The sequence below is a fragment of the Diadema antillarum genome, unplaced genomic scaffold (genome assembly GCF_040938485.1).
Source record: "Diadema antillarum isolate AM-2024a unplaced genomic scaffold, OU_Dant_1.0 seq00000203_RagTag, whole genome shotgun sequence".
Taxonomy (NCBI): domain Eukaryota; kingdom Metazoa; phylum Echinodermata; class Echinoidea; order Diadematoida; family Diadematidae; genus Diadema; species Diadema antillarum.
In genome coordinates, this window is record NW_027271262.1 from 574 (window position 1) to 17,845 (window position 17,272).

The window sequence follows — 17,272 nt, forward strand, 5'->3', positions numbered from 1 at the left end:
TATACGAGATATCTCAATTTCAACCTCAAAAAGGCAAAAGCTCCATCGGAAGGGAAGGGTGGAGATAACACTCGCCCACGCCTTCTCCCTGCTCGCCCGCCCCTCCCCCCCCCCCCCTTCCGCCATGCATAGAAGTACCAGACTGTGGCTATACCCAGATCGCTTTATTTCAATTCTAAAAACGCAAAAGCTCCGCGAGCGGGAGGGGAAATCCCCCTTCCCCTAAGCTCTACCTCACTAGACTTTATACATACACACAGATGGTGCACATTCGGAATAAGAGCTAAATTCCGTGATTTTAACACTTCGATGAAAAAGTATTGCACCAAAAATTTGCACCAGATCGCTGAATTTCAGGTCTGAAAACGCAAAATCACGTTCGTGTGGGAGGGGATATGCCCCTATCATCTACACCCTCGTGTGCATGCTTTTTCTGTTTGATTGCTGAACAGACAGCGTTCATGATATTCAGTGTAAGAATTAATACAAGAAGATTATTTAAATGATACCATTTTATAGGCATATTGTTCAATAATAATCTACACTAAAATATACTGCAACCTTAAACAAGTGGGACTGTTTCAACTCGTTAAAACACGCAAAAACATGCATCAAATTGCACCATTTGCAACATCAAAATGCAAAAAGTTCTCCCACACCTTCCCCTCCCCCTCGCTCGCTCCGCTCGTTCGGGTTCAGTCGCGTTCATGATATTCAGAGAAAAAAATTGATACAAGAAGTGTATTTAAATCATTCCATATTACAGGCTAATTGTTCAATGATAATCTACATCAAGATATACTGCAACCTTAAACAAGTGGGACTGTTTCAACTCGTTAAAACACGCAAAAACATGCATCAAATTGCACCATTTGCAACATCAAAATGCAAAAAGTTCTTACCGTGGGAGGGGGGACACCCCCTCCCACACCCTCCCCTCCCCCTTCGCTCGCTCCGCTCGCTCGGGTTCAGTCGCGTTCATGATATTCAGTGAAAAGAATTAATACTAGAAGTGTATTTAAATAATACCATTTTATAGGCAAATTGTTCAATAATAATCTACACCAAAATATACTGCTACCTTAAACAAGTGGGACTGTTTCACGTCGATAAAACGCGCAAAAACATGCATCAAACTGCACCATTTGCAACATCAAAATGCAAAAAGTTCTTACCGTGGGAAGGGGGACACCCCCCTCCCACATCTCCCCTCCCCCGCGCTCGCTCCGTTCGCTCGGGTTCAGTCGCGTTCATGATATTCAGTGAAAAAATTAATACAAGAAGTGTATTTAAATCATGCCATATTACAGGCAAATTGTTCAATGATAATCTACATCAAGATATACGGCAACCTTAAACAAGTGGGACTGTTTCAACTCGTTAAAACATGCAAAAACATGCATCAAATTGAACCATTTACAACATCAAAATGCAAAAAGTTCTTACCGTGGGAGGGGGGACACCCCCTCCCACACCCTCCCCTCCCCCTTCGCTCGCTCCGTTCGCTCGCGTTCAGTCGCGTTCATGATATTCAGTGAAAAGAATTGATACTAGAAGTGTATTTAAATGATACCATTTTATAGGCAAATTGTTCAATAATAATCTACACTAAAATATACTGCTACCTTAAACAAGTGGGACTGTTTCACGTCGATAAAACGCGCAAAAACAAGCATCAAATTGCACTATTTGCAACATCAAAATGCAAAAAGTTCTCACCGTGGGAGGGGGGACACCCCCCTCCCACACCCTCCCCTCCCCCTCGCTCGCTCCGCTCGCTCTGGTTCAGTCGCGTTCATGATTCAGTGAAAAGAATTGATACAAGAAGTGTATTCAAATTATACAATTTTACAGGCAAATTGTTCAATAATAATCGACATCAAAATAAACTGCCACCTTAAACAAGTGGGACTGTTTCACGTCGATAAAACGCGCAAAAACATGCATCAAATTGCACCATTTACAACATCAAAATGCAAAAAGTTCTTACCGTGGGAGGGGGGACACCCCACTCCCACACCCTCCCCTCCCCCTCGCTCGCTCCGCTCGCTCGGGTTCAGTCGCGTTCATGATATTCATGAAAAAATTAATACAAGAAGTGTATTTAAATCATGCCATATTACAGGCAAATTGTTCAATGATAATCTACATCAAGATATACGGCAACCTCAAACAAGTGGGACTGTTTCAACTCGTTAAAACATGCAAAAACAAGCATCAAATTGAACCATTTACAACATCAAAATGCAAAAAGTTCTTACCGTGGGAGGGGGGACACCCCCTCCCACACCCTCCCCTCCCCCTTCGCTCGCTCCGTTCGCTCGCGTTCAGTCGCGTTCATGATATTCAGTGAAAAGAATTGATACTAGAAGTGTATTTAAATGATACCATTTTATAGGCAAATTGTTCAATAATAATCTACACTAAAATATACTGCTACCTTAAACAAGTGGGACTGTTTCACGTCGATAAAACGCGCAAAAACAAGCATCAAATTGCACTATTTGCAACATCAAAATGCAAAAAGTTCTCACCGTGGGAGGGGGGACACCCCCCTCCCACACCCTCCCCTCCCCCTCGCTCGCTCCGCTCGCTCGGGTTCAGTCGCGTTCATGATTCAGTGAAAAGAATTGATACAAGAAGTGTATTTAAATTATACAATTTTACAGGCAAATTGTTCAATAATAATCGACATCAAAATAAACTGCTACCTTAAACAAGTGGGACTGTTTCATGTCGATAAAACGCGCAAAAACATGCATCAAATTGCACCATTTACAACATCAAAATGCAAAAAGTTCTTACCGTGGGAGGGGGGACACCCCCCTCCCACACCCTCCCCCCCCCTCGCTCGCTACGCTCGCTCGGGCTCGGTCGCTTCGCTCCCTCGCAGACTAACCGCCCCCCCTAAGATGAAATCCTGGCTACGCCGTTGGTAAATGGTTCAATTTGATGCATGTTTTTGCATGTTTTAACGAGTTGAAACAGTCCCACTTGTTTAAGGTTGCCGTATATCTTGATGTAGATTATCATTGAACAATTTGCCTGTAATATGGCATGATTTAAATACACTTCTTGTATTAATTTTTTCACTGAATATCATGAACGCGACTGAACCCGAGCGAACGGAGCGAGCGCGGGGGAGGGGAGATGTGGGAGGGGGTGTCCCCCTTCCCACGGTAAGAACTTTTTGCATTTTGATGTTGCAAATGGTGCAGTTTGATGCATGTTTTTGCGCGTTTTATCGACGTGAAACAGTCCCACTTGTTTAAGGTAGCAGTATATTTTGGTGTAGATTATTATTGAACAATTTGCCTATAAAATGGTATTATTTAAATACACTTCTAGTATTAATTCTTTTCACTGAATATCATGAACGCGACTGAACCCGAGCGAGCGGAGCGAGCGAAGGGGGAGGGGAGGGTGTGGGAGGGGGTGTCCCCCCTCCCACGGTAAGAACTTTTTGCATTTTGATGTTGCAAATGGTGCAATTTGATGCATGTTTTTGCGTGTTTTAACGAGTTGAAACAGTCCCACTTGTTTAAGGTTGCAGTATATCTTGATGTAGATTATCATTGAACAATTAGCCTGTAATATGGAATGATTTAAATACACTTCTTGTATCAATTTTTTTCTCTGAATATCATGAACGCGACTGAACCCGAACGAGCGGAGCGAGCGAGGGGGAGGGGAAGGTGTGGGAGAACTTTTTGCATTTTGATGTTGCAAATGGTGCAATTTGATGCATGTTTTTGCGTGTTTTAACGAGTTGAAACAGTCCCACTTGTTTAAGGTTGCAGTATATTTTAGTGTAGATTATTATTGAACAATATGCCTATAAAATGGTATCATTTAAATAATCTTCTTGTATTAATTCTTACACTGAATATCATGAACGCTGTCTGTTCAGCAATCAAACAGAAAAAGCATGCACACGAGGGTGTAGATGATAGGGGCATATCCCCTCCCACACGAACGTGATTTTGCGTTTTCAGACCTGAAATTCAGCGATCTGGTGCAAATTTTTGGTGCAATACTTTTTCATCGAAGTGTTAAAATCACGGAATTTAGCTCTTATTCCGAATGTGCACCATCTGTGTGTATGTATAAAGTCTAGTGAGGTAGAGCTTAGGGGAAGGGGGATTTCCCCTCCCGCTCGCGGAGCTTTTGCGTTTTTAGAATTGAAATAAAGCGATCTGGGTATAGCCACAGTCTGGTACTTCTATGCATGGCGGAAGGGGGGGGGGGGGGAGGGGCGGGCGAGCAGGGAGAAGGCGTGGGCGAGTGTTATCTCCACCCTTCCCTTCCGATGGAGCTTTTGCCTTTTTGAGGTTGAAATTGAGATATCTCGTATACGCATATTTGATGGAATCAACATTTGGGAAATCACAAAAAAAACCAACTGATGGGGAGGGGGGGGGGGACTGAGGGAGGAAAGGGTCGATTAAAAGGGGAAACTCCCCTTATACATGAGGGAACCTTGAGTTTTCGGAATATAAGTGATAAGTCTTGTGCACTCAGAATTATTCATAATTTTTGTGCAAATCTAAAAAGTGTACTAAGCTAGGGAAAGAGGCACAGAGGGGGAGGCTTTGGGAGGGGGTTTCCCCCTCCCAAGCACGAGAGATTTTGCATATTTTGAATTGAAATTCAACGATCTGGTGCACAATTTGAGTGAAATATTCAAAAAAATATCTTATTTGATGAAAGGTTGCAAAGGAGACCCGCTTCATGTGCATGCATACAGTATACACGCATTTTTTTTTTCCGCCTCCCAAATCCCCGGTCCAAATCTTAGGGGGGGCGACCGCCCCCATCGCCCCCCCCTGGCTACGCCAGTGGTGGGGTGGGGCAAATGGTGCGCTTGCCTTCCAATATTTTCATGGGGGCAACATTTTTGTTTTCTTTCAAAAGCAAGAAAATCTTCTCATTTCGGGAATTATTAATTACGGGGGGGGGCAATTAATATGCTTGCCCCTCCATTTTTTTTATTTTTTTATTTTTTAATGAGGCTAAGGCTCGCTCTTGGGCTGGCAATATGGATTGGTCAGAAGTAACGTACATAGACCCTACATACTTGTAAGTAGCACACGTACATGCAAACGTGAATAAGTGCTCCGTATCGTACGGATGTACAGTACGGTCGATAAATAGTAAACACTGTAGAATACCAATAGATATGTATAAAATCAGTGCTGCCAGAACCAGGGGTGCGAATTGTTTTTGCCAACGAGTTGTGCGTGTGTGTGTGTGTGTGTGTGTGTGTGTGTCCCTGGTGCAAAATATATTAAAAAAAGTAGAAAAGACGTTGAGGTCGCTCGCAGACTGATTTTTTTTTTTTTTTTTTTTTTTTTTTTTTTAAGGATCTGAAGGGGGGTGCGTTCGCACCCAACGCACCCCCCCTGGTGACGCCCATGTAGGCCCTACTCGTATGCTACTTTTGTAAACGATTTTCATTTTTTCTATTTTTCTATTTTTTATTTATCATTATCAATATTGTTGTTATTATTTTACAGTATATTATTATTATCATTATTATTATTATTTTATAGTATACTGGAGTACTTCCTACCACGGCTTTTGTGTGCACGAAAAGGTGCCGCACGCACACTACAGACGCACACGTACACGGACACAAGCGGTGATTGTGAGTGTTCGCGCGACAGAATGGTAAATATCATTTCTCGCACCGAAGGTGGATTTGTCACTACACCCGGTCCAAACACAAAGCCTTGCTCCACTCATGTAATTGCTGTCATGGCGGTGCGTGGTGGGAGAACGAAATGATCTCACTTCGATAATTGAAACAAAAACATCAACCACCTTACATCGTTTCCGCGCTTTGGTAAGTCAGCAGGAACGTTTTTGTTAAAGTCATCAGTCAAAAGCCTTTTGTCGGAGGGAACTGTAGCTTGATATGAACATTTTGCTCATCTAGGTTATTGAGATTGTCGTGGTTATTCAGGGCCCAGCCAGGGGTTATGATCATGATCACAGTCTCGTTCGTACGTAGTTGACGTAGCTCCTTGATAGCGTGCATTGCCGAACGCCAATAACACGTAAAAAACGCTTTTGATACCGCGGTTTGTATTATGTGTGCGTGTGCGTGCGTGGGATGTAGCATGCATGGTATGACCATGGGTTCAGCGGGCCTGCTGCACGCGGCGCAGCATGGAGTTGATACTAACGTTATGCACTTGTCAATTGTAGTCCCGGCCCCTGGGTACCCGGGGATGGCCGGGACTTGCATCACACTTGCAATTTTGGGATGTTACACCACCCGGCCAAGTCCCGGCCAAGTCTCCGACCGGTCGGGCAAAATTTTCACGGAAATCCCCCGCTAACTCCCCGTCAGGCTGGGCAAAATTGAAGTTGAAATCCCCGGCCAATTCCCCGACAGTCCGGGCAATATTTGTGCCGAAATCCCCGGCCAAGTCCCCGACAAGCCGGGTATATTTGCATAGAAATCCCTGGCCAAGTACCGACCCTCAAGGCCCGGCCAAGTCCCGACCCTCAAGGCCCGGTCACACTGCCCAAAAGTCGCGTAAGTTTGCATGAATCACGCAAGAAATTTGGTTGTGCGTGCTTGTCCGTTGAGAATTTTCGCTGATTTACGCGATGAAAATCACTGAAAAAAAAATATTGGTGTAGGCCTATGTATCTCTAACAGAACACGCAAATAAACGCATGTAAATACTTACGAAATACTGATCGATGAATCACTAATGTATCACTAACATTTAACAACTCACGTATGATTGTGGCGCTATAATTTTGCGTGATCTTTCCGTAGTTCTTGCGCAATTCATCGGTTAATTTACATTGCGTAAATCAGCGAAAATGGTCAAATTCTCGACGGACAAGCACGCAAATTCAAATTTCTTACATAATTTTAATATGCGATTACGCAACTTTTGCACATGGAATCGTGTAAAGCGCCGATCTGGCGCACATCCACGGACAATACGATCGAAGGTTCCACGTCAGAAAAATTCATGAAATGCGCAAATCGCGCATGTTTCGCGCTAGGCTCTATTTTCTTATGTGATTCATGCGTTTACGCAGCTTTTGGGCAATGTTACCGAGTCCTCAATAGCGGGGAATTGCTAGTCAAGCGAAATAATTTATGGTCACATTACTGTACTGGAAATGGTACAAGTCATGGTCAACTCTCAAGCAAAATCTGGCTCAATCCCAGCAAAAATTCCTGCCCCAAATGCCTGCCATTTGGTTGTAGGGAATTTCCCCCGACAAGCCCCGGTTTATTCCCCATCCACCGGGGCAAAATAAGTGAATCTCCCCCGACAAAGCCCGGCCCATTCCACGACCCACCGGGGCAAAATAATTGAATTTCCCCGGACAACACCCCGGTACATCCCCGGCCCACCGGGGCAAATTAAGTGAATTTCCCCCTACAAAACCCGGTCTATTCCCGACCCACCCGGGCGAAAAAAATGCTGAAATCCCCGCTCAACTTGGTTGCAAGTCCCGGCCATCCCCGGGTACCCATGGGCCGGGACTACAATTGACAAGTGCATTAGATCTGTTTAGATCTACCTATTATTGTTAGATCTAACTCCAGGATTACCTAGGCCTAAATAACTATGCATGAATCTAATTGCGGCTATTGTTTAATTTTATTGTAAGACTTGGGTACGGTAAACTTAGAAAACTTTTCTGACATTCATATGTTACTGCTTTTGGGTGCCCCCCCCCCCCCAAAAAAAAAAAAAAAAAAAAAAATCACAACCGATTGTGCTGTCTTACCTGCTTACTGCCAGCCAAGAATCCTACCAGACAAATCAGTTGATGGTTATGTACTCTCGGCTTGGATGGCATGCAGTTGAAAACGTGTGAATGAACAAGCCTCTTGCTCTGCTCTGATTGTACTACCTGTAGGGCCTAGAACCTACTTGTGTATCGGTATACAAATGACGCACAGGTCTGAGTGCGTCAGTCAGAATTGTGTGCATAAGGTAACTATGGAATGCTTAACATAGGCTTAATTCCATACGGTAGTTACCGCATGCACATTATATTCCGACTGACGCACAAAAAGACATGTGCGTCATCTGTTTTATAGAATGGGTAATTTTCTTGCGAAAAACCCATTTTTCTATCGTGTTACCCGATGACAAATTTACTGGATGCATTTCCTTTTGGCCTGCCGTAGACAAGAGCCCGAAAACCATGCATCAGTTTTTACTGGACGCATGGCCAACCATGCATCAGTAAAAACTGATGCATGGTTGTTTTAGCCAATAGGCGTCTCGTACTGAGTGCGCGAACGCTTGCTTAATGCGCGAACCTTTATTACAAGTGCGCGTACTCTCTTGCTACAAGTGCACGGTAACATGTTTACCACTGTGACTCAGCCTGCGGCCAGTATAAATAAACACATAGCTCTCGACCAATGAGATCGCAGGATTCTCGCTACCCATTCTATAATATTTTTTATATCATGCATGTCATGAGCCTGGCTTAGACCCTGTTTACAGTGCGAGGCTCGGCCGCGGCCGAGCCTGCCTTCATTTCAGTGTAAACGCGCAAAAGGCAAAATGCGGGGCCAAAATTGGCCGCGCATTTGGCCACGCTCAGGAGGTGGTCTCGGCCGTGGCCGAGCCCGGCCTTTTCTCAGTGTAAACACATACTGGGCCAAATGCGCGGCCAATTTTAGTCTGGCTTCCAAACCCTCTGCCCGTACTATTTCGCTATTCATGATATTAACCCCCTCAACGTCAAAAACTAGTATAGTTTATGGTGGTTTTGTCCTGCAAAGGATTTTTCCTTTGGCAAAGGTCTTTGCCCGAACGGCGACTTCGTCGCCACTGAATCCAGTTGGCAAAGGGTCTGAAAACCAGACTATACCAAATTGCATTTGTTTACAAGCAGAGCGCCACTACGACAAAATATTGAAAGGTTTGAATTAAAAGCGCGGCCGAGCCCGGCAGTGTAAACGGACAAAATTGCGGGGCTCGGCCGCGGCTTGGCCCAGCCCTGCACTGTAAACGTGGTCTTAGTTTCAAGGGTTATGTACTCATGCGCAGCTAGTACGCTAGGATGCTAGTGCCGTTTCCCACCATAAATGATTTACAAATGTGTACAAACTTGCCTCAAATATTTCACAACCTTAGAAACTAACCCCGTGGCGCTGTAACCAGTAACAGTGCCCCAACGACTTCTAAATAAAAAGTTCTATGTGCAGTTTGTTGAAGTAAATCTAAATGGCAGTGCATTGCGACGCTTGCAATTTTTTCAATCATTCATCGTTCAAATATGACCAAACGCCGCATATTGTAATAATAGCATATTGCTATGGTTCCGAAGATCATAAATGGCTATGTATCCCTTACTAATTAGATACCTCTGAAAACAAGTTGAACTGTCATAATCTTTGAGACAATCTCCAGGATCCCCATTCTCAACCGATTTGCCATTTTGGAAAGAATCATGGAAGGATATTCAACTGCGCATGCGCAAAGTAGTATTTCCCCCTTTCCCCCCCCCCCCCCCCCATATGTACATATACAGGTATAATATAAATGTGTGCTACGTTTTATCCATGCACGCTTAATGCATGATCCACAAGAACTGGGCTGTTTGAGCTTGCGCCGTTTAACCAGTTCAACAATACAAAGTGATTCGAGACTAAAAGCTCAGATAAAATCTTTCACTGGGCTCTTATATAGCAGATCATATTTTAGATCTCGTCTAACATTACGGCTACAAATTTTAATACAAAACCCTGTATTTTGGTCTGTGGTCACCCTGGTACTATTAAAAGCCATATCATTATCAGGAGATACATCAGAAACAATAGGGTTGCCCTGTGACCCCGACACGAACGTGTTGGGGTCGCTGGTGTGGTTAAACCTTGCATTTGAGTCTCCAAAGTTGTTTCTATCATATCTACAGTGTGTTTAGCAGTGAAATGAGATTACATGTAGAACTAGTAGATCAACTCATTTGTTCTTACTCTCTGTTCCCAAGCATTCTGAGTCTGAGAACAGCAAAGTCTGAAAGATGTCACAGTACGGAGCAAGGAAGGACCCGCCCTGGTCACATGTTGGAGTGTCTGGTGCAGCAGCAGGATTGAGTATGTCAATGTTTTTTTTCCAGTCAGTCTCTGAAATTAGGGATGCTTCACCAAGTTGTTGGTCATATAATAGCAAGGATGGTAATGTTTTATGTCATGAATTATTCTTTTCTGTCTTTTCAATTAGTTACATTACCTTATTATGTTATAGATATACAGAGCACTATGATGGAGTTATTGCTTGGTGGCTACTAATGTTACATATTTTTACAACGATCCGTGAGTGCAGTGCAGGATAGGATATCCTACCATGTACAGTTGCACACTCGTGTCAGAGATGTTACAAGTCATTGGGGTCTTTGAATGATTTTAAAAAGGTAAACAAGTTTTCAAGTAAACTTAAGTCCATTTGTGTCTCTTTCCCCTGTCTAGGTCAAACCCTCTTGCAGCAGAACCAATCCTTACTTGGCGCTCAGCCTGGAGTTGGGGGCACGCCTACCACGAACATCTATGGCCAGAGTTTGGTGGCCAATGCTGGGCTTGGGGGTGCCGGCTCCACCACCACCTACCCCATGCAGAACCAGGCCATTCAGCAGAGGCAGACACTTGCCTTGCAACAGCAGGTGAGAATACTGGCCACCAAGCCCAGATTTGTGCCATTTGGTAGGCTGTTGCTTAAAGTCCTGTAAGGCAAGAAATTTTTGTGGCTTGAAATTTTTTGCAAATTGCCACTGGCATTCAATACATATCGTCGCTGGGGTGACAAGACCTTGTATCTACAAAATGTCAAATGTTCGGGAGAGCCAAAAAAAACATGCTGGCCAAAGCACTATAGCGAATGGGAAAGCCTTTCCTTTGACATGCTGTGGGGGCTTCATTTTTGGAGTAAGACAGTTGGGATTTGGACAGGACATCACTTAACCCATTATTTGACTATTTATTCAAAAAAGTCATTTTCACCAAAATTTCAGATACAAGGTCTTGTCACCCCAGCTACGATAGTGTAGACAAGAACTTCCGCGTGCATTTTCGTTTTGTGAATCTTGGCTCTTGCGAAATTTTGCAAAATTGAAATGCACGCAAAATTTTCTGGTTTAATAGTACATGTTCTAACCTCACAAAGCTGGTGAGTTGGTATGGGTCGAAACTATACCTATATTATTTTCTCTAAACTAAGTATATCTGCATTTATTTAACTCTGTGTTCCGTGGTGTAAACCTACTGTGTGCCGCATTAGTCTTAATTTTTAAAGCCATGCAACTTTTTATAGAAGTGTCTATGCTGGAAAAACAGTACAGGAAAGTTGTAGAAAAATTGCAAGCTTCACTGTGATGTAAATGCTATGACAGGTCCATCGCTATGATGCTTTCTATGAAGTGTGGCACATTGGGATTTGTCAAACAGTTAGTGCATGGTTTTGCTTTTGAGCAAAATATACAAAGTATATACAAAGTTGCAAGCCGTTCACTGAGTTGGGCATGCAAAAGTGGGGCACAAAGAGTTAACAGAAGCTCTTGTCAATTTCTCTCATACTGCATGTATGTTTATCGACATACCAAGTTCTGCATTCTAACTCATGCAAGTGGTATTCATTCAACCAGTCTTGTATGAATGACTTCATTGACTTGTGGGCAGGCATTAAATATGATTCTTCCAAGTATGTTGACATTCTCCTTCCTACTCCAAACAGCAAGCTGCCGCCGCCCAGAATGCTGCCGCTGCGGCTGCTGCTGCAGGGGCAGGGGCCGGAGGAGGGGGTGCCCCCCAGCTCACAGTCAGCTACCCAACTACCAGGGGAACCCAGGGGGGCCAGCCACGACAAAGAGTCTTCACTGGAACAGTGACAAAACTCCATGACACCTTCGGCTTTGTCGATGAGGACGTCTTTTTCCAGACCAAGTGAGTCTACCATCTTTATCAACTTGTAGTGTCATTGATCTACATTTTTGTAGCATGGAGGGGTTTGTCAAAATGAACTTTGTACTTTATAAAAAATAGGAATGAAGCAGATCTTGTGTCCTGCAGTGTCAACACATACCAAACATAGCTTGTGCTTGAGTGCATTCAAACAAACATGCAGAAGCATACGTGTACTGTTCATGCATGAAGCGCTCTACAAGTGTTAAACACACAGAAGCTTTATTTATTATTATTATTATTATTATTATTATTATTATTATTATTATTATTATTATTATTATTATTATTCATTCGGCATTTCAGATGTGTGCTTGGGTAAACACAAAACACATTTGATTCAGCATAACAAAGATAAGATAAATTCTAACACAGAGACAAAGCTTTTGATGGTTTTCTTACAAAGAAATACTGAGATATGGCTTGTGAGAAGATGCAGTTGACTTGTATGTTGTCACAATGTGGGTGTGTTTGATTGCCATGACTCGGAGTTCAATTTGGAAAAGAAAAGTCACTCTGGTGGCAAGCAAGTGGCAAAAGGGCACAAATGCTGTACAGTGCTTGAAGTGGAATGCACATGGTTGTAACTGACGGCAAGGTATTAGTGGTTGCCACAAGCCACAGCTGACAAAGCAAACACTGGCAACCCTTCAACAATCTTTAGTAATGCCCACTTGCTTGCTTGTTGACTCCATCACAGGTGCTTGACAACTCCAATTCATTGGCCACCCTTTGTGACCACTTTGTTTTGTATCCAGGTTTTTGCAAATATCTCCAGTCTGCATTTTGCTGTTAGAACCTGTGAAGATATTTAAGTGTGCAAAACCAGTCATGTATAAATGCTCCGTGTTTCCAGGCAGTGATATTAATATGGGGATAACATCTACAGTATATCAAGTTGCATGGAACCTTAACTTCACTACATGTGTACTAAGAGTGTGTAAAATTTGTACTTCAGCCTTCAACTCAGCAAATCGCAAAGTGATACCATATACGAGTGCTCTTGTGCAATATCCTAGTAGTTACCTGTCATTGTGTGCCTGTGAAGCAGTGTCATGTCAATTGGTACCAGATATGTTGCTTTTGCTCTTTAGCAGTACATGTGCAGTAACTTCAAGCAGTTGACATGACAAACACACTTGCGGTATGAAAAATAAAAAGAAAACACAACTTCACATTTTGATGCTTACTTCTACCTGAAAAACACAGCACTGTGAAGGGAAGCATGCCAAAGATAGGGGACCGAGTGCTAGTGGAGGCGACGTACAATGCAAGCATGCCCTTCAAGTGGAACGCCACCCGCATCCAGATGCTCAACAGCCAGATGGAGCAGCAGCTGCCCCAGCCTCAGCAGCACCATGGACATGCCATGAAGATGCAGCAGTTGAAGGTGTGTGGGCTCAGGGTGAACATGGATGGGATTATGAGAACTTTGGTGGGTTTAGGTGAAGATGGGTAGGCTTTTGTTATGTCGTGTGCTAGGGTGGTTACCGGTAGGGGTGAAAGTGGGTGAGTTGAGGATGAGGATGGACTCAAGGTGAATATGAGTGGGCTTAAGGTGATTGTGAGTGGATATTGGATGCAGTTAGTAGGCTTAGGGGGAATGTGGGCGAGTATGGGGTGTAAGTGGATATGTGTAGGGTGAATGTGGGTGATAATGGGGTGTAGGTGGGTGGGTTTAGGGTGAATACATCTATTTGACAAGCAGTCAATCTGGTCTGGATTATTTGGTTGACAACTATCACAGTTATGATACGTAAATCTTGACTGATTTTCACTACAATTTCTTCTTGTGTTTCACTTGTCTAGTATGAACATGAATATGGGAATATCAAGTTTATATTCTATCATTTATTGTGTTGCATCATGGCAAATAAAATCATGAAATTCCCCCTTTGAACCATTAGCATTTGATGTATAGACTAGTCTGTGTTACTTATGTCTGTACAAGGGACTGGCTTTGTGCTGTGTTTCTTGAAAATGTTTGAAATCAAACATGGATTAAAGATCAGCCTCGATTGATGGATTCTAATGATTTGAAAGCCAAGTTATACATATTCGGTTTTCAGAAGTATTTGGTAGCTCTTTTGCAAGAGAGCGGCACATAAGTTTTAACACATACTTTGTTCAATCATGTCTTGAATATTTGTTTATTCATGCAGCAAATGCAGCAGCCTAGTCAGAGGATTGACCAAAGCATTTCACAGCAGTTCAAAATGCTCAAGGTAAGAACTAAATCATTTGAAACTCTTCACACCATATATTTCAGTCATTGTATCAAAATAATGATCCACTTGAAGCATTGTCTCACATGTCCTGTTCAGCATCATTTTGAAAAACGCAGAATAACATTAAACTGATTGTGTGAAACATTTCCACTTGTAATGTGATAGCACACAAGAGCACAGTAATTTGGATGCATTGCGTATTTACTGCACTCTTTCGTTACCAATCAAAGTCATGATAACATTAAGAAAAAATGTTCTAGGCGTGTGGAAGAATCTGAAAGGTGAAATGTTCATTTTAAGATTAACCAGTCAGTCTTATTTTTGTCCCCGCCGAACGAGTTCGAGCAGGGGACTATGAAACGGGCTCCGTACGTGTGTGTGTCCGTGTGTCCGTCCGTCTGTCTGTCCGTCCGTCCGTCTGTCTGTCTGTCTGTGCGTCCGTGTGTGATCAAAATGTTCAATTTGCTACTTCTCTGTCATTTATGAGCCAATTTTGATTCTGTTTGCTTTATATGATAGCACTACATGGGAGCTTTGAAACTTCTACACAGAATTTCAGTTGTGACCTTTGACCTTGACCTTTGACCTATATTGTACATTTTGCTTCAAAATGCTACTCCTTCGCCATTTCTAACCCGATTTCGATTCCGTTTGCTTTATGTGATGGCACTAGGTGAGGGCTTCAAAACTTCTACACAGAATTTTGACCTTTGACTTCTTTGACCTTTGACCTTGATTTTTGACCTTTATTGTACATTGGCTACAAAATGCTACTCCTTTGCCATTTCTAACCCGATTTCGATTCCGTTTGCTTTATGTGATGGCACTAGGTGAGGGCTTCAAAACTTCTACACAGAATTTTGACCTTTGACTTCTTTGACCTTTGACCTTGATTTTTGACCTGCATTGTACATTTTGCTACAAAATGCTACTCCTTTGCCATTTCTAACCCAATTTCATTTCCGTTTGCTTTATGTGATGGCAGTACAGTCTGTAGGTGAGGGCTTCAAAACTTCTACACAGAATTTTGACCCTTGACTTCTTTGACCTTTGACCTTGATTTTTGACCTATGTTGTACATTGGCTACAAAATGCTCCTCCTTTGCCATTTCTAACCCGATTTCGATTCCGTTTTCTTTATGTGATGGCACTAGGTGAGGGCTTCAAAACTTCTACACAGAATTTTGACCTTTGACTTCTTTGACCTTTGACCTTGATTTTTTGACCTATATTGTACATTGGCTACAAAATGCTACTCCTTTGCCATTTCTAACCCGATTTCGATTCCGTTTGCTTTATGTGATGGCACTAGGTGAGGGCTTCAAAACTTCTACACAGAATTTTGACCTTTGACTTCTTTGACCTTTGACCTTGATTTTTTACCGATATTGTACATTTTGCTACTAAATGCTACTTCCGGCGGGGACATATTTTACGCACCGCGTAATTTCTACTTTTCCTTGTTTTTTCTCTCTTGAAGTAATCTAGCAACAATTTCTTTCGAAATACCACTTGACTATGAATCCTCTCATAGGCTTGTGATATTGATGCAAATCCAATGCTTTTGATATCCCCTTGGACCTTCCTCTCCATACAGCAAAGCCAGCAGCCCCTTCTGAAGGCCCCACAGCAAACCAGCATGATGCCTTCAAGCGCTGCACCTCCAGGGCTTCTGGGTAACCCACCCCCCTTGTTGCAGCAGCCACCCCAGTCCGTGGTCCAGCAACCCGCCCTGTTGCAGCAGAGCACCCAGTCCATGCAAAACCTAGCTGGTGAGTGACGTCAAGACTTTGTATGGCCTCATTGATATCATTTTGCTGACATTTCTAGGTGCCTTACGTAAACTACAGGGGAATTGTGTCATACTTGCCCTTTTACCAGGGTGAACTGAGGATGGATGGACCACGTCACAGGGTTTGCAACCTTACCTGTTTTCTTGTTTGTTTAATTGCTTGTTTGTTTGGGGTTTTTTAGCTCATGTATTGCGATCGCTCTTTGTCCGGCGTCCGTCGTGCGTCTTGCGTCGTGCATCTTTTACATTTTCATCTTCTTCTTGAGAATCCCTTGAGCGATTTTCACCAAACTTGGCAGGTAGCATCCCTAGGGGGACAGGATCTCAATTTGTTCAAGTGGGCACCATACCCCACTTGGGGGGCCCCAGAGGGGCCCAAACCCCCCAAAATTAAGGTATCTTAAAAAATCTTCTTCTCTAGAACCAGAAGTGATAGAGCTAAGTTAATACTATGAATTAGTACATTGATGACTGTAGTTTCAAGTTTGTTCATGGCGGAATCATAGGTGCCCCCCTTGGGACCCAGGGGAGGGGGGGTTTGGAGGGGTCCTAATGGGGCCCAAATTGTATATTTTCATCTTTTTCTTGAAAATGCCATAATGAATTTTCACCAAAGTTGGCAGGTAGCATCCCTAGGGAGAATGAATCTCATTTCCATCAAATGGGCACCATGCCCCACTTGGGGGGCCCCCAGGGGGCCTAAATTTGGACCGAAATTGTAAATCTTCATCTTTTTCTTGAAAACCCTATCACTAATTTTCACCAAACTTGGCAGGTAGCATCCCTAGGGGGATAGAATCTCAATTCCATCAAATGGGCACCATGCTCCACCTGGGGGGCCCCAGGGGACCCCTTCCCCTCCTGTAAGGAATCTTTACAGATTTTCTCTAGAACTGGAAGTGATTGAGCTAAGTTAATACAATGAGTCAGTATATTGATGACTGTTGTTTCAAGTTTGTTCATGGGAGAATCAGGGGTGCCCCCACCCCCTTGGAACCCAAGGAAGCGGGATGGGATGGGGGGTCCAAATGCGGACCTAAATTTTCATCTTCTTGCTGAAAACAACATAATGGATTTTCACCAAACTTATCAAGTAGCATTCCCATAGGGATAAGATCTCAAAGTGTTTGAATGGGCACCATGCTTTCCTTGGGGGCCTCAGGGGTCCAAACCTCCTAATTTAATGAATATTAAATAAGTTTCCAATGTTCTCAGGTAAGAGTCTGCAGGAATGCGTGGAAGGTGAACTTGCGATACTCAGGTGAGCGTGTGACCCCCCGGTCTCTTGGTTTTTTTTGC

At 43.2% G+C, this 17,272-nt stretch overlaps 1 protein-coding gene across 1 annotated transcript in view; it reads left to right on the forward strand.

Moving 5' to 3' along the window:
* Positions 1-5,752: 5,752 nt before the first annotated feature.
* The window catches only part of LOC139728837 (cell division cycle and apoptosis regulator protein 1-like), a 28,946-nt gene continuing 17,426 nt past the window's right edge, over positions 5,753-17,272 (forward strand). Inside the window, exons 1-7 of the mRNA XM_071639773.1 lie at positions 5,753-5,845; positions 9,991-10,096; positions 10,469-10,659; positions 11,727-11,935; positions 13,163-13,343; positions 14,116-14,178; positions 15,779-15,953. Coding sequence (XP_071495874.1) covers positions 10,024-10,096; positions 10,469-10,659; positions 11,727-11,935; positions 13,163-13,343; positions 14,116-14,178; positions 15,779-15,953 — 892 coding nt within the window. The 5' untranslated portion in view covers positions 5,753-5,845; positions 9,991-10,023. The remainder of the gene's footprint in view (positions 5,846-9,990; positions 10,097-10,468; positions 10,660-11,726; positions 11,936-13,162; positions 13,344-14,115; positions 14,179-15,778; positions 15,954-17,272) is intronic.